The sequence below is a fragment of the Ochotona curzoniae genome, unplaced genomic scaffold, assembly GCF_017591425.1.
Source record: "Ochotona curzoniae isolate NIBS_2020 unplaced genomic scaffold, NIBS_Ocur_1.0 contig_66, whole genome shotgun sequence".
NCBI classification, from domain to species: Eukaryota; Metazoa; Chordata; class Mammalia; order Lagomorpha; family Ochotonidae; genus Ochotona; species Ochotona curzoniae.
The window spans coordinates 27,036,355-27,062,761 of record NW_024466512.1 but is presented as its reverse complement, the minus strand read 5'-3'; the positions used below and the strand labels follow the sequence as shown (position 1 = coordinate 27,062,761).

Sequence of the window (26,407 nt, the reverse complement as noted above, 5' to 3'; positions counted from 1 at the left end):
TCCGATGATTCACTCCCCAAGTGAGCGCAACGGCCGATACTATGCCGATCCGAAGCCAGGAGCCTCTTCCGGGTCTCCCACGCGGGTGCAGGTTCCCAAAGCTTTGGGTCGTCCTCGACTGCTTTCCCAGGCCACAGGCGGGGAGCTGGAAGGGAAGCGGGGCTGCCGGGATTAGAACCGGCGCCCATATGGGATCCCGGGCGTGCAAGGTGAGGACCTTTAACCACTTGCGCCACCGCGCCGGGCCCATAAGCTTAGTTTATTTTTTTAAAAAACATTTATTTATTTTTATTGCAAAGTCAAATATACAGAGAGGAAGACAGACAGAGAGGAAGATCTCCTGTCCAATGATTCACTCCCTAAGAGACCGCAATGGCCAGTGCTGTGCTGATCCGTAGCCAGGAGCCCAGATCCTCTTCTAGGTCTCCCATGTGGGTATCGGGTTCAAGGCTTTGGGCCATCTGCGACTGCTTTCCCATGCCACAAGCAGGGAGCTGGATTGGAAGTGGATCCACTGGGATTAGAACAGGCACCCATATGGGTTTCTGGTGCTTCAAGGCGAGGACTTTAGGTGCTAGGCCACCGTGCCGGGTCCTAAACTTGGTTTCTAAAACAAAGTCTGATCCTGATGTCCTAGGGAAACTTCATCTCAGAAATCACTTGGGGTTTCACAGGGGCTTATGTGGAAGCTTATCATGTTGGACTTTCAACTTCATTTGGAATTACATGTGGGTGCCAATTTGAGTTGTCCCACTTGGTTGTCCCACTTCTGATCCAGCTCCCTGTTAATAGCCTGGGCAAGCAGTGGAGAATATCCCAAGGCCTGAGAGCCCTGCACTCCCACAGGAGACCCTGGAGAAGCTCCTGGCTTCAGGACAGCCCAGCTGTGGCCATGGTGGCCATTTGGGGCATGAGTTAGTGAATGGAAGGTCTCTCTCTTTGTCATTTCCCCTCTTTTGCTCTCTTGTGTTTGTATATTTGACTTTCATATAAAAACAAGTAAATCCTAAAAAATCTCATTCCTAAAATTGAATAGGAACACATTAGTAGATATCTAAGGTCCCTTTTGTTCATCTAATTATGTATGAGTTTTTTTTTCATCTTATAAAGAAAAAACTGATGGATGTGAGGAGAGTGACGAATTTTACTTTATGAAAAGCAGATAACTCAAGTGCCTAATGCAGGCTAGCAGTGAAAGTTAACGTCTCAGTTTCTAGAATGCAGAACCAATTTTTTTTTCTTTTTCTTTCACTAAGTTGTACTTCAATTATTGACTAAATTCATGTTTATTTGCTAGTCTTTGCTGTGTAAGATAGTACGTAAATATCAGTGTAACTCGTGGAGCTGGTCATTTGCTTGATTGGGAGGGAGCAAGATTCGGAGGGTGAGAAATTCCTCTTCCTTGGACAAGGGGATTTGTAAAAGGGCAACAATTTTCTCTTAAGAAGCATTTGTTGAGAACCCAAATGGGTATGATATTAAACATTCAATTTTCAGAATACTAATACGCATGAGTAATCAAACATTTTACATGAAAATTCACTTGATTTTCCTTATTGTAGTTAGAAATAGCTGCAGTGTCACAGCATGATTCACAGAAACCAAATTGTGGAAATAACATAAGTGTCCACACAAGTTTAGTTGATTAAAAAAATCCCAGGATATGTACGTATACAGTGGAATATTATTCATTGAAAATAGGGGAAACACTAGCATTCATGAAAAAATCATGGACCTTTTGGAGAACTCTATTAAGAGAATTTTTAAAAATATAGATAGAATATATTATAGGCAGAATGTAAAAATATGCAAAAATAGCAGGTGGGAATTATTAGGAGTTGCCCCGACTAGGCTGCAGCTCCCACTGGTTTGCGAGAGGGCCAAGTGTGTGCTGACAAAATCAGGCATGACTGCAACACCCATTGGTTCGTGTGGAAGACAGGTCTGGAAACAAATGACCAGCAAATGCAACCACCAGCATATGCATAAGTTTGTTGGGGTGACGGACTGTGTTGGACCCTGCACTGGCATTCACACAAGAATCAGGTCTGGGATCACCTTAGATGAAGTTTCTTTGGAGATCCCTCCAACTGAACTGCTGATCTCAGAACCCCAACCATGAAAAGACTATGTCAACCAGCGGATTCTGAAGAGAATTCATCATTCTTGGAACGGTGAGATTGGCAGCAATTTAGAACTGTTGAACTATTACAACTGCATGAGCAGGACCCTCAGAGCATGCACCACATCGGAAACCTGGGATGAGTGGGAGGTTGAGTGGGGCTTTTCCTGTTGTCTCTCCCTTACCTCAGATACAGAAAGAAAGAATAATATTAATGTGGAAACAATGGTCTTACTTTCATGTAGCCCTAGTCCCTCTGTGCCCTAACCGACTATGTAAAGATTATCAAAATAAAAAATATGCCAAAATATAAGTATATGGATACATTGTTGTCACTAATGGAGGAAGAAGATAAGGAAAAAATAAAAAAGTATATGAGTTTGCAGTTAGGGAGATTGAGTAAGTCTAAAGGGACAATGTGAAGTGTGAGAATTATGGTTAATAATATCTAGATTTGTAACAGATCAAGTGTCCCTTTGTAAACAAAGAAATTACTGTGTAAATTAACCTATGCAAAAATATATTTTTATTTTGATAATATTATTGCTACGTGCATAATAATATATAAGCATCAGGTTGTAGCTCATATACATAGATAAGAAAAGTAAATGGAAGTAGTAATGACCTGTAGCTGGCGTTGATGCCCAGAGTCATGATGGTTTTACACAACATGCCTTGTATATATACACTTTGGTGATGCAGTCAGGCTGTCTGCGTCAGTGCTGTTCAGATCTTGCCCACTCCGGGTCATCTGCCATTGGCGTCTGCATATGGTGCAGGTCCTTCTGTGGCTTGGATGTGTTTGGAGAAGTCCTTGGTTTCATCCTCCACTGGAGTACATGCATGTGGTTTGCCCATATTCTCCCTTCCTGGGTGTTCTTTATCCTACCATGTCATTGCTGACAATGGCAAGCCAGGTAAGCAATGGAAGAGCTGTGTGGAAATGATTCAAAGGTGTTAGAGTCTGCCATTTTCCCAGCTGTTCCCTCTGTGTTTCTGAGACTAGCTTTGGCCCCGTTTACACTGAGAATGCTTCACCTTTGCACGAAGGCCAGTGGAGAAACCCTGTCTTTATTTGTTCTCTTGAGGGTGTAGAGCTCTGTAACCTAGTGAACAGTCTTTGTGTTCCTTCAGAGTAAGGTTTTAATTCAGCTGCTGTTGAAGAATCTGAAGCTCTGAATCAAAGATCTCAGTTCCAAACACAGTTGTACCACATGGGAGGTTTGGGACTCTACAGTTGTCCTGTTTACAGGATCCTATTCTTCCCTTAAATAAAGGATTATATCTGCATTCAAGGTGTTTCATGGTGGAAGGAGTGACTAATTGAAAGTTCAGTCATTAAAGTTGTAGAAGTATGAATTGTTTCACCTGTCATGTTTAGTAATCTAACATTAGTAGCAAATTTAAAATTTGTAGTTTCCTTGCCCAATTTCAAAGAAAATATTCTTGTATTTCAGAAAATGTTATAGGGACTAAACTTTTTCTTTGAAGTTTCATAAGATCATTTTATTTTGTTTGTTTGTTCTTATTGTTAATAACATTGTATTATGTGATACAGTTTTATAGGCACTGGGATTCCCCACACCCCTCCCACAACCCTACCCCAATGGTGGATTCCTCCACCTTGCTGCATAATCACAGTTAAAATTCAGTTGGGATTCCTTCATTGCAAGCATATACCTAGCATAGAGTCCAGCATCTTATTGTCCAGATAAGTTCAGCGGCTTCTAGGGGAGACTTCTGTGATCTGAAGGTAGAGCTAACAGAGTAAAGTCCCAGTCAGTTAAGAGCCCCAACAAAACAACAGCAACAATATACAATGTTATGAAATTGATTGACATAGTATCGAGTAAACAATATGTTAAAAATAATGCAAGTTCAATTTTTCACAACACATGTGTTGAGACAGTATCAATGACAGGTTCAAAAACAAACAAACAAAAAATTAAAGGTTAAATTAAGGGACAAAACTTTTATACACAAATGTTTTGAATACTTGGATTGCTCTTAGTGCCATTAATTCCCACCTGATATCAATGTAATAAAAATTAATTGAACAGTTTTAAAATGAGCTATTTTATTACATCAGTTCTTAATTCTCAGTGAACTTGGAAGCACTGGGGCTGGTTGCAAAAGCCAAAGAAGAGTGCCTGTGCTACTCGCCCCCCTTCCTCTCCCCGCCCCTCCACTTAGTTGACCAGAACCTCTGAGTTGGAAAGGACTAAGAGGGCAGTGAAAAACTAAACATTAGGAAATAACATCTTGTTTTCATCTTTATCAATAGACCAAAGTTCACTCAAAGTGCAGCTAGCCCACCTGCTGGAGTACAGATCTAGCACACGTGATGAGCAGGGAGTTCTATAACAGCCTGTGGTTGCCAGCTTCCACTTGTCTCGGGAAGAAGAGGAGGCTCCATGGATCCCACGGTGGTGCTGGTGCTTTGTCTCTCCTGCTTGCTTCTCTTTTCACTCTGGAAACAGAGCCATGGGAGAGGGAACCTTCCACCTGGTCCCACTCCTCTTCCAGTTCTTGGCAACATCCTACAGATAGATTTTAAGGACGTTAGCAAATCGCTAACCAAAGTAAGTATGCATTATGATGTTTCAGTGTTTTGTAAAGGATAAGTAATCTACCAGGGTTCAAAAATTGTGTATGGTTGGAGGCTAATTACTAAAGCATTTTATTTCAAGGAAACAATTCTTTGGGATTCAACTATTTAATGTTGTGTTCTCAGAAATAGTTGGAAGAAAGTAATGGATTTGGTCAGTATAGAAGCTTTAAGGCAGTAGTGTGGAGTCAAAGCTATAAAATCCAGTGTCTGTTTGTTTCACATTCTTTTCACTCAGTGGCTTAGTTTCCTTAACGTCGGTGGCAACAGAGTGTTTTGTGATTGCTGATTTTAGTGAAAGATCATCTAGTGTTTATTTCTTGTATTTGTTTTGATAACCAAGAGAGTTAAACTTCAGGGAAGCAAATTGCTACTGATGTCCACCAAAACTCTATGGTTCTTCAATACAAGTGAATAAAAGAGAGAGTGAGGTAGGGTCTTCTGGGTGTTAATGGAATGCATTGGGACCTGTGCAAAGTCACCATCTGTGACAGAGAGCGCACAGTAGGGGTCAAATCATCTTTACATCAGGTCTGTGTGTTCTTGCTGTGCCTCAGTGGTGCCCACTCTCTGTATGCTGGTTACTCACATAGAGTTTTACTTGGCTGGGCTTTTGAGTTCCTGGGTGACTGTAAATCTAGTATTCCTTTCTGCTGATTCAGCTTCCCATGGTAGGTGGCTTGCAGGTGATCCAATTATTGTCATATTGCAGCTGAGTGGGAGGTCCTATTTTAAATGTGAGCCCTGATAAATTTTCAAGCCTCAGTGTCTCTGAAGCATAGTTTAAATATGGGCCTTCTATTAATTATTCATAAGACCTAGACATATAACTTCCATAATTTTGATGTTGTAATTGACAGAACAGGATGATTGACAGGAAGGTGTTCCTACAAGCTCAGTGATGCACATAATGTAAACCAAGTGAGAACTTTTCTTTCCTCCCTCAGCTGTCTAAAGACTATGGTCCTGTGTTCACTGTATATTTGGGCATGAAGCCCACTGTGGTGATCCAAGGTTATGAAGCAGTGAAGGAAGCACTGGTTGATCTGGGAGAGGAGTTTTCTGGAAGAAGAAGAATGCCACTGAATGTAAAAGTTAATAAAGGATTGGGTCAGTGTTCACATCTGTTCGTTGTTCAGATATGTGTTTATATGTATCAAATGTGTATGCTTAGTTTTATTTGTCAATGTTTGCTTACATGTTGTCACATGAGTGTATGTTCACAAGCATGCTCACGTGTTACATATGTCTTTACATGCACATTGTCACAGGTGTGGTATTATGTGTGTGCGTGTGTGTGTGTGTGTGTTGGTGGTAACAATGGGGATTGTTAAGGTTGGTACAGACATTACGGGCTCCTCCTATAAGGTTTTAATAAGCTGGCTTTTTCATACTCTTCTTGGATCTTCCTTAACTTTCCATTTCTCCTTCTCTCAGGAGTTATTTTCAGCAATGGAAAGACGTGGAAAGACACCCGGCGCTTCTCACTCATGACTCTGCGGAATTTCGGGATGGGAAAGAGGAGCATAGAGGAGCGAGTTCAAGAGGAAGCCCGCTGCCTTGTGGAGGAGTTGAGGAAAACCAATGGTGAGGCCCTTTATTTATTTTTTATTTCTTATTTAAAAATCACACTTATTTTAGTTTTTGGTGATTACATAGTTGAGAAGGATGTATGTTCATATGCACCGTTGATTGGGGTGGCGGGTTGAGGATTGGGGGAAAAGTAGACAAGACGATAGCTTCCAAATTTTTTTTCTACTGTAATTGAGGGTAGAGGGGAGAGTAGGGGATAAGACTGCTCCCAGCAGTCTGACCACATCAGTAATTGGCGTGGAGGACTGCCACGTGATGTCATCCTAGGATCTGGTGGCTGACCCTTTCAATGCCCTTAAGAAACCACTCTCCTGTCTAGTGATAGCCTTGGATGGACTCATTGCAAGGATAGTGAGTGATTGCATTCTATGTCCTGCTTTCATCTCCCTGGAGGAGTGGGGACTGTTTGAAGCAGAGTCCAGGGAGCTTTTGTGCATATTTAGCTGTTGTGGTTCATGTACTGATCTTTATACAATTTTGGGAATAAAAGCCTCATCAGACTATTTTCTCTTCTTACTTTGATTTGGCACCATCATTTTTCAAAGGGAAAATAATACTTTTATTCCTGTAACATAATTGTGGAACAATATTCTAGAACACATCACCAGGTGCATGATGGGAATGACTTGATTACACTATGATGGAGCATGAAAAGGCGTCAGATACCATCACTAATTGGTCTGCACTGGTAGTATGAACCGCCCATCATGACCTAAGAGATTTTTCAATGTTTATGCTTCTATGGCTATGATTTTCACTGCCTAGTAATCTCTTAAAGCACTCATTATCTATCTGTTATTTAATTTCTTGTCCATCTGTTACTTAATTCCTCATGCATTTGTTATTTAATTCCATATCATTTCTTTATATTCTCTTGATTCAATACTTTTAATTATATCATGATGTCCAATTTTTATGCATCTAATATTTAGTTACGTCTTGGTTATGGAAATTTGATTCTTTTTTTAAAAGATATATTTATTTTTATTGGAAAGGCAGAAGTACAGAGAGGAGGAGAGACAGAGAGGAAGATCTTCCCTCCGATGATTCACTCCCCAAGTGGTGGCTACGACTGGTACTGTGCCAACCTGCAGCCAGGAACCACGAACTTCTTTCCGGGTCTCCCTCACCAGTGCAGGGTCCCAGTGCTCCAGGCCTTCGTTGACTGCTTTCTCAGACCACAGACAGGGAGCTGGATGGAGGGCGGGGCTGCAGGGATAGAACTGGCGCCCATATGGGATCCTGGCACTTTCAAGGAGAGGATTTTAACCTCTACACTATCATGCTGGAGCCAACAATTTGATTCTAATGTTGCTCACCAAAATGCGAAACACAAAGCAAATCTGAAAACCTTTTATCTTGTTGTGTATGTAAAATGATGATATTGACCTCAGTGATGGTCATATTGAAAATTCACGTGACACAGTATTCTGTTGATGCTATCTATGTAGCACAATAATCTGGAATTCCACAAGAGCACAGACTTAGTGTAAACAAAAGGAACAGCCTGGTTAGTGGTGCTGGGCATTGTTCCTTGGTGAAGAAGTACATTTCTTCCCACCTCAAAGGCTCAAAGGACGGGATTCCTCAATTTACAATAGTGTTTGCCATGTCATTTTTAATGGAATTTGTGTAACTTTATTTTAGTTTTAGGCAAACAAGTCTTGGTCAATTTTTATTTGGGCTAATTTCCCTGGCTTCCATGAATTCTAGCTGTCCTTATTTGTTCCATCAAACCACTGAAGTATGGCGACCCTTTCTCGTAGTTTCTCTCTCTGAAATTTCAACAGCCATTTTCCTTAATTATTGAATGTGCAAAAATCCCTCACCATTTCTTCCTTATTGACTGTTCTGTTTCAGGGTAGATATAATTGTACACTGATAACAGGTGTTATTAGGTGTTTTAGGGGTGGCCTCTAAGGTTTTCCCGTTGACCTCCAAATAACATTGACTTGGGGTCAGAGTCCTGCACACAGAGGCTGTGATGTTTCCTCTGGCATTGGTGTTCCTGAAGCTGGAAGACTGTCATTCAATAAGGGATGAGGTCAACAGTCCTTTCTGGGAAGGGGAGTAGTGTTGTTCTCAGCACTTTGAAGATGATGCTGATCAGGTAATTTGTAAATGTTTACTGTTTTAGAGTCTAAAATCACCTGTGTTTCATAGTTCAAAGTGTAGGAGGTTTGTATGGCTTTCCTAATAGTGCTTAAAAATGTTTTCCTCTTTAGCCTCACCCTGTGACCCCACCTTTATCCTGGGTGCTGCTCCGTGCAATGTGATCTGCTCTGTGATTTTCCAGAGCCGTTTTGAGTATAAAGACCAGAAATTTCTTAACTTGATGGCAAAATTCAATGAAAACTTCAGGCTTGCTAATTCCCTGAGTATACAGGTGAGATGCTGCTTCTCTATTTCTAGTAACATTCCTCTCTTCACAGACAAGCTCAGAATTGTAACTTGCAGTGCAGCTTCTCCACTTTTCAACATTTGGTTTGCAACATGTTTTATAGCAGTTTGTGAGGAAGTTAAATTCTGTCTAGGGGTATTTCTTTTTCAATTTAGGCAGAGACTCTTATTTCATGCTTTTGTTTTGATTAGGTATTTGCATAGTGACTTTTTCTAGACTGCTAAAATTTTGTATCTGTTGCTCTGCATGTTCTACATCTTTGATGTTCCCTTACCTTGTTTGCGGTTGGCATTGACAGAGATGAAACTTTAAGTGAAAGCGAAATTGAGAAACAGAAAACATTCATTACAGATATACAATGAGAAAGAGAGCAAGTATGAAGTGACATATATACATATATATATATATATATATATGGAGAGAGAGAGGAAGAGAGAGATAGAAAGAGAGAGAAAATGAATAAAGGAAGGAAGGGGAGGAGGAAAAAGTCAGAAAGAGGAAAGAAGGTCTGCATCTGTGTTGGGGCTCTTTTGACCTTTCTTTTATATGTCAACTGAACCTCAGTGTCAGTAACAGGTGAAAGCTCAGGATTCTCAAGTTCTTTTAAGCTTTTTTTAAAAATTATTTTTTAAAAAAATTATTTGAGTTTTCTTTAATGGCTGAGGCTGGAAGAGACTCAGGATCAGATAGACATGAAATGTCTATCTTCTGATTCTCTCTTCAAATACTTGTAACAGCAAAAGTGTGCCAACAGAAGTCAGGACTCTGGGACATGGTTGAGTTTTTCTGTGGGTGGCATGGATGCAAGCATTGAGGCATCACCTGCTGCCTCCCAGTGGATGTGTTACCAGGAAGGTGAGAGTGGCAGTTGTTTTGGGACATGAGCACAGAGACTAAAGTTAGGAATATGTTTCATGTGAAACCTTTATTAAGTAACAAATTAGTTATTGGAAATACAGACATAGAGAGAAAATACAGAGAGAAAAATTTTTTTGGTCCACTGGTCCAGTACCCAGGTGGGCACAGCATCATAAGCTGAGCCGATCTGAAGCCAGGAGCCAGGAGCTTCATCTAGGTCTCCTGTGCAGGTGCAGGACCCCAAGGCCTAGGGCCATCCTATACTGCTTTCCAGGCCACAAGTAGGGAGCTGTGTGGGAAGTGGTTCAACCGGGTGTCTCTACAGGATCCTAGCAAATATAAGGTGAAGATTTAATTGTTTGGATGCTGTTCTGGGCCTTCAAACGAAATCTCAAAATGTATCTAATGCCCACTCCCCAATTATTTTGTTTTCAACTAAAAAATGTGTCTTACAACTTTTAGGCTATATGTTTAATGAAATGAAGGAAAAAAACTATGCTGTTGAATTAGAAGCTCTGATGATGTACATCTAATTGATACTATATTCATTAAACAATAGCTATAAGTTTGACAAATTGTGGCTATGACATTCTAAAGCAGAAGGGTTCTTATTAATGTTAAGCAACTTTTTTGGCAGATTATTTACAGTTGTCTATGCACTTGGGTGAACTCTATCTTTGCTCTCTCTCCTGCTAAGAACTGTAGTGCTTTTCTGTTGGGTTTGGAACCTTCAGTTACCTGATCGACCAGGTCCATCAGCAGCTACAGAACCAACACCACCATGGAAGCTGCTCAAACAACTTCCTCCAAAATTATAACCTGTCCTGGATCTATAATGTTACAGCTGTTATCCACGATAACGTACAAAAATAATATAGTTGCCACCAACATCATAGGTACCTCAAAATTTGTTGTATTTGAATCATAATTTCCACATGGTCAAAATTTTCGTGTTCATATCCTGGTTGTCAGCTACTACTCTAAGCATGACTATTCATATCATCTCCACACCTTCTACCCACCGTTACCCCCTCCATAAGTTCCCTTGCTCCCACCACCTCCGTTATAGTAGCCTCCTGCTTCTCCCAAATTTCCACTTAGTCAGAATTACCTCAACCAAAGACGATGTTTCCTTTGGATTCAAATTGTCACATTCACCACCGTGTCCTCTTGGTGATCAGCAGCTGAATATGTCTCTTGTTCGGAAATGTCCATTTTCACCTCAAAACGGTGCTCACTAATCTTCTGATGTTTTTGAACAATAATGTTATCAGTGTTGTCATGATCCTTACAGGTTACCAATGCAAACACACTCTTCTGCTTCTGCCTCCCATTCTTAATTCTGTATCTCCAGTTTTTGCATAGGTTTGTATGTAATTTCAGGTGTTATGCTTCTGTGTGTTCCTACATAACACCAACAACAGTCTTCACTGTTAGGTGGGCACCAGGTTGCAGAAGATCCATTCTGGATACAGCTTCCTGGTGCCACCCCATCCCCATGTACCTTGTGTGTTTGAGCAACCATGGCCGCATCCACCTCTGCTACACAGGAGAAAGATCATAATGTCAAAGGCCCTGGAACGTTTCATCTGAAGTTCTCTAAGTACCTCACCCTTGGTGAACATGCCTGATTTCTCAAAATGTTCTCTCAAACCACAAGTGCCATATTCAGGCCTTACTTTCCTCTTTTTCTTCTAGTGTGATATGTTTCACAGCTCCTTTCTTAGCCTGTGTCTGGCCTGGCTATATTTGCAGTTTGGTAAATTTTCCAGAAATTGGGCACTTCTGAATGCCCTGATTGACCATTTTATTCTGTCCTCTGCTCTTTTTCTTTCCATCTCATTGTTGTGTGCCTCAGTTGTAAAGTTTTGTTGTAGGTTTTCCATTTTTCTTACAATTTTTGGAGGAAAGTCTGCTTCTTTGCACTTGAGTAAATACAAAATTAGATGTAAATGAAGACAAATGTCTTGGGTCATCCTGCAGATGTTCTTTGGGAGATTTAGAATGGAGACACAACCTCTTTATCTGGAACCACAGACCAGAGTCCCACACTGAGGTCAGTGCTGCCCTTCCCAAACCACTGCTCATTCCTGAAGGATAGATGCGATAATGGCAAATAACAGAACACAAGGCTTTTTGAACATTTTAAGTTTTTCTTTCCTACAACTTTCTATTTTTCCCATGAATTTTGGCTATGGTCTAGAGTTCTGATAAAGCTGATTCAGGGTGATTCAGGCTGGTTTTGCTTGGTTTCACAGAATGTGGAGAAATGGGGCTTTTGATCTGTCTACTATACCTTCTTTGTTGAAAGCAAATGGTGAAATGACTGGCTCATCACAGTTCTGTTCGTATTGTAATATTCTAGAAGTCTTCTTGGAAATAGAATTGAGCCCTTTATATAAGAGATGTCTGGAAATGGTGCTTAAGTTCAAACCCGCGGCTGGTGGATTTTGCATCAGACTTGACAGCCCATTTTCTTGGAGGTCCTTCTGTGGTTGACCACCTGCCCACACATGACTCTCTCTACACAGCCAAGGTTCCTGTTGAAAGCTTTTGGTTCTCCCATCTGTGTCTACTATATGACTAAGAGACCTTTTGCTTGTATTACCCTGCAAGGCCCCAACTAGGGCTGTTAAGGAGTCTGAATGGGAGCAAAGATGCTAGCTGGAATCTTTGAATGTGTGGGCATGTTGATAAAGCAAGGTTTACTGGCAAAATGATTGTTTTGAGATGCATGATTCATGAAAAATGTTATAACTTTGCCCTCTGATGATGTGCAGACACATTTTATAATTTATAGATGTAACTTAAGCACTCTAGTGCCCAAAGTTTCATCCACAAAGCGCTGGTCTTGATTCCTTGGCTTCCTCATATGTCCCCCATTCACTCAACAGTGATTTTATTCCTGAGGCTACCTGCTTAAGATCGACACAGCAGTGTCTGAGCTTGGTACCTGCTTGGCAAGCCTTTCTTCATTTCACAATTCTTTACATAATGTAAATGTGGTGTTTACACCGCTACATATTTTGAGTTTGCTGGAAAGAGTTGGTGTATTAAGTAAAAACTAAAATGAGGATCATGAAATTAACCAGTGTATAAAGAGCTTATTGTCATCTTTGATCATGGGACCAGGGCTTTCTCCTTTACCTTTCTCCTTTGTGTATATTAACTCCAATGGTGCTGTTCAAGGTAGAGATGCTTTTCTCTAGGAAAGTTTTAATTTATAGTTTTTTTGTGTTGTGTATATGTCTTTAATAAATGTGCTAAAATTACTTTTATAATTATCTCTTTAAGATCTGCAATATGTTTCCTATTCTTCTTGATTTTCTTCCTGGGAGTCCCAATAAAGCAGTTAGCAACATTATTTACGTTAAAAAATATGTTTTGGAAAAAGTAAAAGAACATCAAGAATCTCTGGACATTAACAACCCTCGGGACTTCATTGATTGTTTCCTGATCAAAATGGAACAGGTAAAGAGTCATTTATTTGTCTACATTTTATGGATTATTGATAATTTCTGTACTTATTGGGAATATCCAAATGATCAGGTAAGTAATAAGTGGCCACCATTGTAGTTACCTGATGTACTTAAGGATCATGACTAAGTGTCCTGGACGAGTTAAAATGAGTTATTTACTAGAACATATGGAGTTTTTTGGATGATAATTATCTGAAATCACAAAAAATGCATATGCCTTAGCTAATATGGAAATCAAATTAAAAAATTAAAATATCCAACATAAATTGGGTCTGCTCATATTCCCATGTTACACAGTATGGGAGAATGTGAATCAAGGTTTTTTTTCTTTCCTTTTTTTTTGGTTAGAATGTGACTGTCAGGTGAGTTATAACGTAAAAAATGAATTTTACATTTCATAGTGCATTTCCTTGGGCTCAGCAATTTCCCCTGCTACTCATTCCATTTCTCCTTCCTAGCACAACTGTTGTTCCCTGTGTTATCATGACAGTATTGTCCCTCAGCATCTGTCACCAGCCCATCATTCTGCTATGTGTGTGTATCCTGTTATTGTGGTTAGACAATGGTAGACAGTCCAGCACCCTGCTGTCAAGATATATTTAACAGTTATACTGGGAGTCCTTCTTTTAGTGAATCAAGGACTTAATCTAGCCAGGTTACTTGTATGTCTGAATGTTTATGTTTTTATAAAAGTTATTTGAATGTCAGAGTTAAATAGAGTAGGAAAGAAAGATAGGAGGCAGAGGGAAAGAGAAGGAACTTGGAGGAAGGGAGAGAGAAATGAGAGATAAGAGAGAAACAGATTCATCCTGAGACTGTGGCCAGGACAAATCAAGAAGTCAAAAATTCAGTCTTAGTGTCCCCAAGAGGATGGCCAGGTCCAACTAACTGGGTTAGCACCTCCTTCTCCTGGTGTGTATTAGTAGCAAACTGGGATTTGGACTCTAACCCTTGGTAATTGGAAGTGGTATGTGGGTGGTGCCACTTCTGTCACCCTGTCAAAACTCATCTCTCCCCTTCATTTTTCAGGATGTTTGTTAGTTGGGGAAAGTCCTTTTCAAATTTATTTTTATGTGTTTTTGCTTTTCTTTTTTTTTTCGGGGTTTGAGTATATTGTTCTGCTGTGAGTTGTCCACTTGAAAAATTCACTGATAGTCTTACCTGAGTTTCATTGTGTATAGGAAGTCAGTTTTCCCTAGATGATTGTAAAATGATGCTTACATTCAGGCAACCTGTTTGTGACTTGAGTTGGTGCTAGTTGTATTGGTGTCATCGTTTCTCATGTTCTTTGTTATTTTCAGAACTGGATTTTTAATTCCGAGGACTTGTTGGCCAAATTTGTGTGAATACACTCAGTCCTTTTGTATTAGAGGTCTTTGTTCTACTTGATCTCGTCTGTTGTCAGACCTATCAATTTGAACTTCTTAGTTTCAGTCACGCTAATCCTGAACTATATGATTTATTTTTGAATCTTTCAGCCACTTTCATCTTTGAAGGAATTCTCCACTTATTCATGTGTTCATATATTACCTTCTTTACCATGGTCAGCACTTTTATAATGCCATTTTAACTTTTGTGTCAGATAAGTTACATATTTCCTATTCACTACTATTGATTTCTGTGATGGAGCTTACTAATTTTTTTTGGTGCAAATGTATCTATTATTAATTTTCTTGGATTCCTTGTGTTGGTTTCTATGCAGTCTCTTTAGATTGGCCATTTGAACAAGAAGTTTCTCACCCATCTGTCTGGATATCCATTCTCAGAAGTCATGTGAATTTTGTTTTTCATGAATTGTTTATGTTTTCAGTGCTCACTAGTAGTTGATCATGTGCTTTTTGTCCTGTAGTGCTACAAGATAGTGAAGCTAGAAGAAGAACTGTGGAGGTGCAGCTGTACATGCAGAGATTAGACACATTCCAGTTCATGTGTCCTACCAGTGGGGCTGAGAGTGGCTGTCTGTTCGCCACTCTTTTCATTTTCTGGGAAGATGATTGGTACAAACTGCCTGTACTCATGTTCTGAATGCTCTGTTATCCCTGTCTGGGAGACACTGTTGGAATTGGATCCATTGCATTTGTATGTCTTTGGGTTCTGTGACCTAAGGAGGATTGGGAATGAGAAGGCCCAGGCACTTGTAGAAACAGGTAGTTGAGATGCAGGAGACTCACAAACATGTGGCAGTCAGTGCCTGCATAAGTCCTCTGCAGGATGAAAGGCTGTGTCCCTAGAAACATAGGGCATGTATGCATTTCTGTGTAAAATTGCTACTTCATTGTTTGTTTTGGAAAGACATACTTCTTGAGTTATTGAATTAAGAAACACAACATCGAAACTTTGTGTGTTTGATATAAAATCTTGTCTCCTCAGGAAGAAAGTCAGTGCTGGGGTGTGCTTCTGGCTTGTGTGACACAGTGCATGGGATGGGATTGAAATCTGTGTTTGCCACAGCTGTTTGTACGAGTTTGATGTGGCTATTTTCTCAGTTGTTGTGGTTTCTCAAATAATGTGGCTTTATCTTGTATGGAATTAATTTGTAAATCTGTATTTATTTAGAAAATGCATAGATAGTGGGAAAGAAAGGGCCTCCACTGTGTTGGTTTCATATACTTAAGACTGCAATTTTTCTAATCTAACTTATAACATTTTTCAACATAATGCTAATTTCTGTGAATTAAGATTTTTTTGGACCCTAAAGACAGTGAAAATATCTTGTATCAGATTATTTATTTTGAATTGGCACCATTAGACCTGTTCCCATGGATTCAGGTATATGATATTTTTTGTTACAACATTTTTTGTTATACCATGTCATTATTGTACCATTTTAATTTTTTTTTAAATCAGACATAGTTTGCAAGGAAGCATGCCCTTGAGGACCACTGATTCTTGTGGGGAGGGTTGAGGGAAGAGAGAAAAGGGAAAGTGGCTTGGATGAATTCTTCCAATTTTGCTTTTCTTCCTTTTTCTTCTGTATCTAGTGGGTTGGGAGGGAGGGTGTTGAGGCTGCTCCCATCTGCCAAACTACATCATTACCTGGGAATGTGGGAGGTCTGCTTGATGTCATCTTGGAAACCCCAATGTAGAGAGGAATTTTCTGAAGGGATTGCTTGAGTAGTTTTGATGGTGCTGAACGCTGCTGGATTCATTACTCCAAGTTTGAGAAAATCCTTCTAAGGTTCTTTGGTGACAAAGTCCATGCCCGTGCATCCTCTCCCCCAGACACTTGCTGCCAAGTTGTCTAACTTATGCTGTTATCCATCTTCTGAGAAGGCACTTGAGTTCCTCTGCTGGCCTAGACGATCTTGCAGTCTTGTGGCCCAAATATATCTGAGTGTGCCATGCACTGTGAATGCATCAGCAATCAAGGAGGTCCAGTCCCAACACATACATTCCAAGGTTGGATCATGAATCCAATGCTCCTCCCTGTTGCTAGAGTTTTGTGTCCAGTGGTCTAGTTTTGCAGTCCTCCAAGAAACCTCATCAGGGATGACTGCAGATTCTTTTTTTTTTTTTACTTTTTAAAAAATTGTTATTAACATTGTATTATGTGATACAGTTTTATAGGCACTGGGGATTCCCCCGACCGCAGATTCTTGAATGTGGCATCCTCAACAGGGCCTCGTTCAGTTTGCCACCCACATCAGACTGTACAAGCACTAGTGATTATAGTTGTCTGGTAGTTCTGCCCCCAATCCTATGTCTTATGCAAACCTATGTGTGCTATAGTTCAGCCACAGACCTGTCCCTTTTATACATCGGTGGGAACTGCATCCTATTGAGATGACTTCACAAATACCCCCACTATGCCCACCATCAGCCCCAGTTCTTGAGTGTTTTAGTATGTTCACGAGACTCTTCTTGTCCATGCCATATCTCAGTCAGGCTCTTGTATACACCTATGGGTGTACACCTATTGGTGAAGCTTAACTCATCACACCGCACCCCACAATCCAGTCTACACATATGCCAATATGTGCTGCTGCCTTGACCAGCCTAGTAAACCTCTAGCCCTGGCTCTCATGGATACTAGCAGGGAACTGCCCAGCAGAGGAGTGCCCACAAGTTTTCTAGTAGGCCCACTCTCAGTTCCAGATCTTGCATTCTCCAGTGGTAACAATGGTCCATCTTACACAACTTGCACCCTGTCTTGGCATTTGCCAGTGGATGTTGCAGCAAAGCCCTGCCACTCAGCACTTATCCAGGCTTTTGTGTATGTCACTGGATGCAGTGTCCTGACCTGGTTGGCCCTCCCCTAGACCCAGCTGACATGCAGGCCATGGTTTTATTATGGTACTTTAAAACATTTTAATTTTAGAATAGTTTCAAATTTAAAAAACAAAGGGTATGAGTTAGTCCAAATTATTTTTGTAATCCCTCAGCAGTTTCACTCTTGAAACACCTTATATTGTTATGATTCATTTGCCTCGATCTTTAAACCAAGCCAGCTTTCCCTAATAATATCAGCCATATTAACATGAAATACTTGTCATATTTCATAGATCACTCCCAGCTTCCTATATTTTTTGAAGATTTATTTATTCATATTTGAGAGGCAAGGAAGATTTTTCCTCTGGCCTATTCTCAGTTGGTTGGAACAAGCTGGCCTAAGCTGAAACCAGGAGCTAGAAGCTACATCTCAGGAGGGTTGGGGGAGGGGGAGGGGGAATCCCAGTGCCTAAAAAATTGTGTCACATAATGCAATGTAATAAAAAAATGAAATGAAATAAAAAAAAAAGAAGCTACATCTCAGTCTCCCATATATCTGAAGAAGTCAAGGACATGGGCCATCCTCCATAGCTTTTCCAAGACTATATGTCTGGAGAATCAAGATGGTGAGATAGGATTAGGACACATTTAAACAGATGGAGAAACATTCCCCAGTGTGAAGCAGAGTGGGCAGATTCCAGAAAACAGATGACAGAACAACAGAGGGATATCTAGAGCCTGACAGACACAGGAAAGCAGCAGACACAATGGTGTGGTATTGCATTGACTGATACCTCAGCAGCATTTAGTGCCTAGCGATCTGAATTGCAGTGCAACTGGAACTATACCAGCAACAAAGTAGGAAGGGATGTTCAAAAAGAGCTCAGGAGGTGAACCCAAACAAAAAACTGCCAATCCTGCGTATCTGTTCGATTTGACAAGGAGAAGAGATAGAGTGGCAGATCCCGATGGGCAGTGAGGCAACAGGGTGTTTTCACAACCCAGTTTGCCACCTTAGTGCCATACTGGGCACCATTTTGTTAAGGAAGCAAAGGTTATGGAAAGGATTGAGCATGCACTGAGCTGGGACTGAACTCATTTCTATCTCAGTGAACTGGAAAAATGTGGCATCCTACAGGTTCCACCCAAAATAGATCTGGGCAGCCCTCAAACCTGATGGCCAGCAGATCAAGAACTCTAGTAGTGGCACATCAGGTGCCATTTTGTACAGTGTGGCAAAGGGTTTAAGACTGTAGGGACAACAGTGACCTGCACATGTGCCCATCTCGATGAGAACTCACTGAGCTCAGTGCATTGCAGTGGCCCCACAGGAAAATAATGCTGACTATGGAATCATGTGAGTCAAAATTAGACCCTATGGCCTTCAGACCTAACAGCCAACAGGTTATGGCAAGATCAGCACCACAGACAACCCAGCTATACAGGACTCCTGGTGTCTCCCTATTCCTGGGACCTGTTCTAACTGAAAGTGGGAGAAAGGTTGCACAGACAATGGTGTAGCCTCAGCATGGTATCACAGAGGTGGATTCTGGTGAGCCAGGAGCTGGGGTTACAGAAATCACTGTGGAAATCTAACATAAGAACCCAGACATGGAACTCGCCAGAGGGAGTGACACAACTAACTGCCAACAAAGAGCCATGTACCAACTGCAATAAGTAAAATCAAACTGTAGACCTGTGGGTGACACAGCTTCAACACCTGCCCCAAGGAGAAGACTCTGCTAAGCAGAAGCACAATGACCAAGAACAAAAGAAGAGACAAAGGCACAATGAACATTACTGAATACTCTCCTGCAAAGGAACAAAACCCTTTGTCAATCTCAGAGTTAACTAAGGAAGACATCAAGAAATGGGGCATACAGAATTCAAAAGCTGGGTTTACAAATGTATTTAATGAAATAATAAGGGAAAACTTCCCTAATCCAGAGAAAGAATTGGGAAACAGCACTCCGGAGGAGCGCAGAACTCTCAACAGGGTTGACAAAAGCCATTGTCATCACGATATATGTTTATCATGCTCTCTTCAATTGAACATAAGGAAAAGATCTTTAGATGTGCATGTGAAAAAAAAATCAGTTGACATATAAAGGAATGCAACTAAACTCACAGGAGACTTCTCACAGGGAACTCTACCGACAAGAAGAGAATGGAGTGACATGTTCCAGATTCTAAAAGAAAAAAATTGTCAGCCCAGGATAACATATCCAGCAAAGTTTTCCTTTGTCTTTGAAAATGAAATAAAATTCTTCCACAGTAAAGAAAAGTTAAAAGAATTTGCCTCTTCCAAACCTGCTCTACAAATGATACTTCAAGATGTTCTCCTGACAGAGAAGAGGAATAACACCCACCAAAACCAAAGGCAAATGTGAAAAACATCCAAGTAAAGTAACAACAGAAGACCAAATCAATGAACAACCCACTGCTAAAATGACAGGACCAAATTACCACCTATTTGTATTAACCCTGAATGTAAATGGCTTAAAATAATCAAGCATCATAGTTCAGTGGACTGGATTGAAAAAAACAAATCTCATCTATTTGTTGCCTACAGGAGACACATTTCACCAACAAAGATCAGCAGAAACTGTATCTCATGGATTTTGATTTTTTTTTGTTAGTTTCATCTCTTCAAAACACCTTCTGCTTAAATTCTTCAATGACTCATAGATCATACACTAGCATCATTTTCTTCACAAAGGTTCTTGATTTTCATTTCTTCTCGACACATTATTCATTCAGTAGCATGTTATTTAGCTTTATGGCATGGTTAATTTCTTTTTTTCTTCCTGTTGTTGATTTTTTTGTGGCTTTTTATTTATGGGGATGTAAAGTAGCTGTGTAATGGAGAGTATCATACTCAGTAGCATTTTATTTAACTTTATGGCATTGTAAATTTCTATTTTTCTTCCTGTTGTTGATTTTTTTTGTGGCTTTTCATTTAAGGGGATGTAAAGTAACTGTGTAATGGAGAACATCATATGTAGATGTGAGGATACAATGCAGTATGCATCTCTACTTCCAGACAAAGAAGGACTCCCAATGAAACTGCTTACTATATCTTGACAATAGGATGATGGTTCTCTGCATTGTCCATGCCCACAATGATGGACATATGACTGTTAATGAAGAACCATACTACAGTAACAATACAGGGGAACTCTGTGAGAGGGTGGAAATTGGGGAGGATACAAGGGAAATCCCAGGACATATGCAAGTGTATCACAAATTGATAATAATACTAATCATTAAAAGAAGTAAAATAAAAAATCTCCTATAATTGGGAGGGGGGTGGTCATTAGATGTAAAGCAGCCAGGATACAGTGCAGCGTCCATGTGGGATGCCAGCTTTCTTCAAAATGGGTTTAACCTTAAAGCCACAATGATGACACTCTCTTTTATTTTATAAATCAAATTCCTTTTATCTGTTCATACTGAGTTTTTTTTTTTTAAGTTTTAAGCTTCTGTATAGTGGTGAAAACATGCAGTGATTATCTTTCTGTGTTTAACTGCTTTCAGATGTCCTCTAGTTCCAAGCAGCTAGAAGTGTTGTAATGCTGCCCTTTCCAATTTATAAGATTGACTATTTTTAAGAAGGCAGATTTTTGTTTTTGTCCTAAACGTGGTGCAATGTGCCTGCACAAAATTATATTTGCAAATAATTCCTAGGAAAAGCACAACCCACAGAGTGAGTTCATTATTGACAACCTGTTGGCTACGGTGATTGATTTATTTGCTGCGGGAACAGAGACCACCAGCACCACCCTGAGATATGGGCTCCTGCTCCTGCTGAAGCACCCTGAGGTCACAGGTATGAGTACCGGGAGGGAGCATGGCAGGGTCAGCAGAGACGCTGGGAAGCTGGGCCTGAGCCTGCACTTTTTTCTCTCAGGGAGCTTTGTCGTTGAGATGCCATGCTGGCAGCTGCAGTGTGTGCTGCTCTGATGAAGGATAACATGAGAACAGTTTGAACGACAGGGAGCGTGACTGGGACAGTGAGGACATGAGAGCAGCAGTGATGCTTTCTTGAGTCTCCGTGCACTCTGATCTTCAGGGCTGTTGGACACCTGCCTCCTGCTTCACTCAGCCCTCACCTGCTGTGAGACGTGGGCTGTGCTGATCCTAGTCCCCGACTCCTCCCTTGTGTCTTCTCAGCTAAAGTGCAGGAGGAGATTGAGCGTGTGATCGGCAGACACCGGAGCCCCTGCATGCAGGACAGGAGCCGCATGCCCTACACGGACGCTGTCATCCACGAGATCCAGAGATTCATTGACCTCGTCCCTAATAGTGTGCCCCATGCAGTAACCTGTGACGTTAAATTCAGAAACTACCTCATCCCCAAGGTAAGTTTGTTCTTCTTACACCACAGGTCTGTGATCTTGACATTCCTCAACTGGGAGAAGGGTTTCAGTTTTGCACTAGCACAGCCTGGAGCAGTGTGAGCCTCGTAAGTGGGGTGTCTTAGTAAATTGATTTGTACTGTTTGTGGTTTACAACTGCATAAGGCCCAGAGTTGTGGCATAGTGAGTGACTCCTTGTTATTCAGCAGTTCACATGTGCAATAGGTGTCATGGCTGTTCCAGTTCAGCTCAACTCCCTGCCTGTAGTAGCAGTCAGTAGCAGGGGCCCCAAGTCCTAGGGTCCCAGCACCAACAAGGTGTGTCCCAGTTCTGGCTGCTGTGCCTCTGATGAGTAAACAGGTGGATAGAAGCTTTTCTTTTCTTCCTTGTCACCTTTGCTCCTGCCATGCTTTACTATTCTTATTCTCTTTCTGTATGTTTCAAACATATTCAACTGAATATTATAAACAAAAATCTTCCAAAACACATCTGGATTTATGGAGCCTTAGAATTTTTCTCTACTTTTTAAACATCTAGGTGCTTACAATTCCATGTAAGTGTTAAATGCACCAGCTTATCAACTTCCAAAACTCTTTTAGGATTTCAATCAGAGTGGTATTGCATTTTAGATTGATTTGGAATAAATTGAATTTTCCAGGTCATTGATTTTTTTTTCCAACTCATACCTATGCCCCTATGTTGGGAAGATGATTAGTTTTCACCACTATTGTTCTAATTTTATTACTCTGACCTGCACAGATGAAACTTTCCCTTGAACACAGATATTTTTCAGTTGATTATAGTACTTTTGAAAATAGCTTCATAGATTACTTGTTTCTGGTATATGGAAATACAACTAATTTTTATGTTATATGATATGTAGTCATCTTCAATTCATTTGTCTTTAATAAAAAGTTGTGTGTCCATGTGTACTTTTTATGCATAGAATTCTTAAATTTGTTGCAGTATCTTTCTTCTTTTCACTTCTCCTTATTGCAATACTTGCCTGGAGTGATTTCTAGGACTGTGTTAAGCAGAAGTCGTGAGTGTGGGCATCCTTGTTGCATTGCTGAATTCTAGGAGATGTGGAGGTTTAACATGGTTTAGTGAGAATGCTTATGATATATTTTGAGGATTTTTATTCTAGCTGGGAATTTCTCCCCTTTGTCCTATTTCCTTTTTCTAATGAGTGCATATATAGTGAATTAAGTGGATTCACTGCATCTATAAATATAGCCATTTATTCAGGACTGTCTTTATGTAATATGTAATCAATAAATATAGGAAGTGCTGACATATTATCTTGCACTGAATCCTATGCAGCTGTGCTTGCTTTGCTACATTGCTCAGAATGTTTGTAGTTTATATTTATGAAGCTTTGCTGTCACATTGATTGCACAAGGTATATTAGCATAAATATGTGTATCTCCTCAAGTACATGAAAAAATACAAAATTCTTTCATTTTCTTTAAATTAAGATATACAGTACATTATTTTTTATCTATAGTCAACTGCTATGCAATAGAACAACAGATGAGAGCAGCAAGTGAGGGCAGGCACCCAAGCGAAGGCTTGCTGGAATGCAGAATGGTCTGAGGAGTGATTAGCACCGAGTTCCCAAGTCTCAGTACATCAAACAATATTGGAGGGAAATCATTGTTCTTGAGCTTCAACTCATCCTGGTTATTGCATGTTTTGACTGAAATGACACTATATTCCTTTGCACATGGGTTTTCTCATCTACAGATCAAAGGGATTTAAAAATGATGTCCATCCTTTCTTCTCATTCCTTGACTTCTTCGGGATTCCGTGTCTATATCTGTTTTATCCAGGGCACACCAATATTCCCATCTCTGAGTTCTGTGCTGCATGACCACAAAGAATTCCCCAACCCAGAGGAGTTTGACCCTGGCCACTTCCTGGACAAGAGTGGCAACTTTAAGAGAAGTGATTACTTCATGCCTTTTTCAGCAGGTAAGAATTTATTTCCATGTGAACACAGGGTACGGGATAGATTTTTGTAATTAGCAGGTGGTTTGCCTTGGGGAGGTGGTACATGTGCTCTTTGTGCATGATCAGAAGTCCCACTCTTTGTGTCTGTGTGTCTTTCTTGCTAATAATAGTAGCATCCAATTAGTAGGATTTTGAGATGTGTCTGAGGCATTCTTCCAAACTGAGAAACCTGTAATACAGGCTAGTTGAATTCTGCCTGCAAATATGCCTTTACACGGAAGTTTCTATTAGAATCTGACTCATCACTATTTTACTCATATCAAACAGGAATGTACCAGAAGAATTGTATATGTGTTGATCAGTTTGAGGTATATCTGTGATGGTTTTTGTTTCCACTTAGCTGTTTATTTATTTTTTTAAAAATAATTTATATGTAAGAAAAAGCTGCAGATACTGGGATAAATATAGAGAAGTGGTGGAAGGGAGGGAGACAGATCCTCCACTTATTGCTTATCTAATTAATGTCGACAGCCAGATTTGGGCCAGGCTAAAACCAGGTGCCTGGAATTCCATCAGTGTATTACATGCATGCAGTGTCTCATAGAATTGAGCTAACTTCTGCTGCTTTCCAAGATGCAATAACAGGAAACAGGCAAAAGTAGGGTGTTTGGGAATAGAACAAGTGCCCGTCTGGGAAGCAGTGGTTTAGCCTTCCCTGCTAGCATTGACCTAGAGCTGTAGAGAGTTGGTATCTGAGGTTGCATAATGTTCTGTAAACATCCTCGCATTCACATGAGGAAAGGAGGTGAGTGGCCAGAGCATTGCAGCCCAGTAGGATGAGTGCTTTGAGAAAGGAAAGCACAGGATGCTGAGGCGGCTGAAGGGATACCTGAAGGGATAACTGGTTTCTGTTCATGGATGTTCCATGATTTTCTAATTGGAGAGATGGAATCTCATCTGCCTCAGAGGAGGCTGATAGCCTGGAAAGGAGAAACCAGGACACTTGTACAGAGACAAAAAAGCTCAGGAATGGAGCTCTCCCTGCAGCTCCAAGGTCAGAACTGTGCAAGTGATGTAGACTAGGGAAGGTTGGGAATGTGAAGGCTCCTGATAGGGACTGCAGAAGAGCTCATGTGCTGACATTCAAGACCATCTTAGGGCATTTGTGTTCCACAGCTGTACTGTGTGAACTGAGTGTGTACACATATAGCCACTATTTTTTTTTTTACCTCTATTGCTTTCCATACTTTACATTGGGCATTGCATAGTCAGTATTTCAATGTCTGAGTTCTTATTAATGGATCCTTATTTTATAAGTGTAGAAAAAGAAATAGGGAGTGATATTCAGTAGTGACCTTGATTCAATGGATCAAGAAGGAAAAGGAGACCTAGGGGAGCACGTGTGCTCACTGCACCATGAAGAGGCAGAGACATGAGACATAGTTTCCAAAAGGAGCATAGGAGAAGAGCTTGTTAGGTCATTGGAACAGCATGGAAATGCAGGGTGGACTAAGGTTGATGCAGATGGGTTACACCTAGAGCTGAGTGGAGGATGCTTAGACTCAAAGGAGAGACACTGACACAACCGAGAACAGATTATGAGGGTCGAGCACAGCCATTTGGACCTCGTTCTCGGGTGTGGATATGAGAATCGTTTATGGTTTTAAATTGAGAGCATATCCTGTGTGAACATATGGTTTTACCCGGTTGTGATGGAAGCAAAATAGTTGTCTAATATTCTGCAGACTTTAAAATATTTATTATTAATTTATTGGAAAGCAGATTTACAGAGAGAATGGACTGCAGTCTGTTGGTTTATGCCTCCAGTGTTTGCAATTGCTGGAGCTGAGCTGAGCTGAGCTGAAGCCAGTGGCCAGGAGTTTCTTCTGGGTCCTGCATGTGGGTGCTGGTTACCATGGCTTTGTGCTATGCTCTTCCTCTTTCCAGGCCACAAGCAGGTGCTTAGATAGGAAGTCTGGCAACCAGGCTAAGAACCGTTGCCTATATGAGATTACAGTGTGTGAAGTTCTAGGCACTAGTCTACTCTGCCTGGAGTTCTGCCTGAATGTTGCATGGATATGAGTACATTAATATAAGCCAGTGGAAAACAAATTAAAATATTTGTTTTGATCTAAATTTTGCTATTCATGCATTAGTTTGGTCTTCAATATTTGAATAAAATGTATAATGTGGAAGGTTTCTGATGGCTTTAACAGTTCTTAAGCTTTAATAAACTTTGCATTCCATTTGATCCAACTTTTTTGATGTTCATGTGTGAATATGCTCTCTTCATCCCATCTTCCTTTAACCCATTGCCCACAATGTGTGTCTCTTAAAATATTGTATAAACTTGGAGTGGTTATATTGTGGTAATACTTAATTAAATATGTCACATGCAATGATAGTCAAGAAGCATTTGTTGAGTGAGTGATGACAGATGTTACATGACACAATCTGTATAGCAATTTTTGTTTATTATGTTTATTATTCTTTCCATGTGTATATCCCATCACCCTCCCAGTTTGCCTGTCTTCCACCCACCCACCCTTCAATTCAGTCATTAGTCACTTAGTCACTGAATGCTTCTTTTGATCATTTCGACTCAACGTTTAGATGAAAAATCTTCTGTGCTTGTTATTTTCAGGAAAGCGAGCGTGTGTGGGAGAGGCCCTGGCCCGCATGGAGCTGTTTCTGTTCCTGACCACCATCTTACAGAACTTTACCCTGAAGCCTCATGTTGATGTTAAGGACCTTGACACCACTCCACTTGTTAGCGGGCTAGGCCGTGTGCCCCGTTCTTACAAGCTCAGCTTCATTCCTGTCTAA

General features: G+C 40.5%; 1 protein-coding gene across 5 annotated transcripts; it reads left to right on the top strand.

Annotated features, from left to right (window-relative positions):
* Nucleotides 1-4,528: 4,528 nt before the first annotated feature.
* On the top strand, nt 4,529-26,407 carry LOC121164023 (cytochrome P450 2C14-like). Of its 5 annotated transcripts, none has more exons than XM_040991876.1 (10): nt 4,529-4,704; nt 5,678-5,840; nt 6,168-6,317; nt 8,549-8,709; nt 12,877-13,053; nt 18,602-18,610; nt 20,976-21,099; nt 21,444-21,631; nt 23,461-23,602; nt 26,226-26,407. In XM_040991876.1, exons 1-10 carry the CDS (start codon nt 4,537-4,539, stop codon nt 26,405-26,407), a joined length of 1,464 nt encoding a protein of 487 aa, XP_040847810.1. In that variant the 5' UTR covers nt 4,529-4,536. The 5 variants fall into 5 exon arrangements, with proteins under 5 accessions (XP_040847810.1, XP_040847809.1, XP_040847808.1 ...); XM_040991875.1 differs by lacking the exon at nt 18,602-18,610 and adding an exon at nt 15,381-15,400 and having other exon boundaries at nt 20,978-21,099; XM_040991874.1 differs by lacking the exon at nt 18,602-18,610 and having other exon boundaries at nt 20,964-21,099.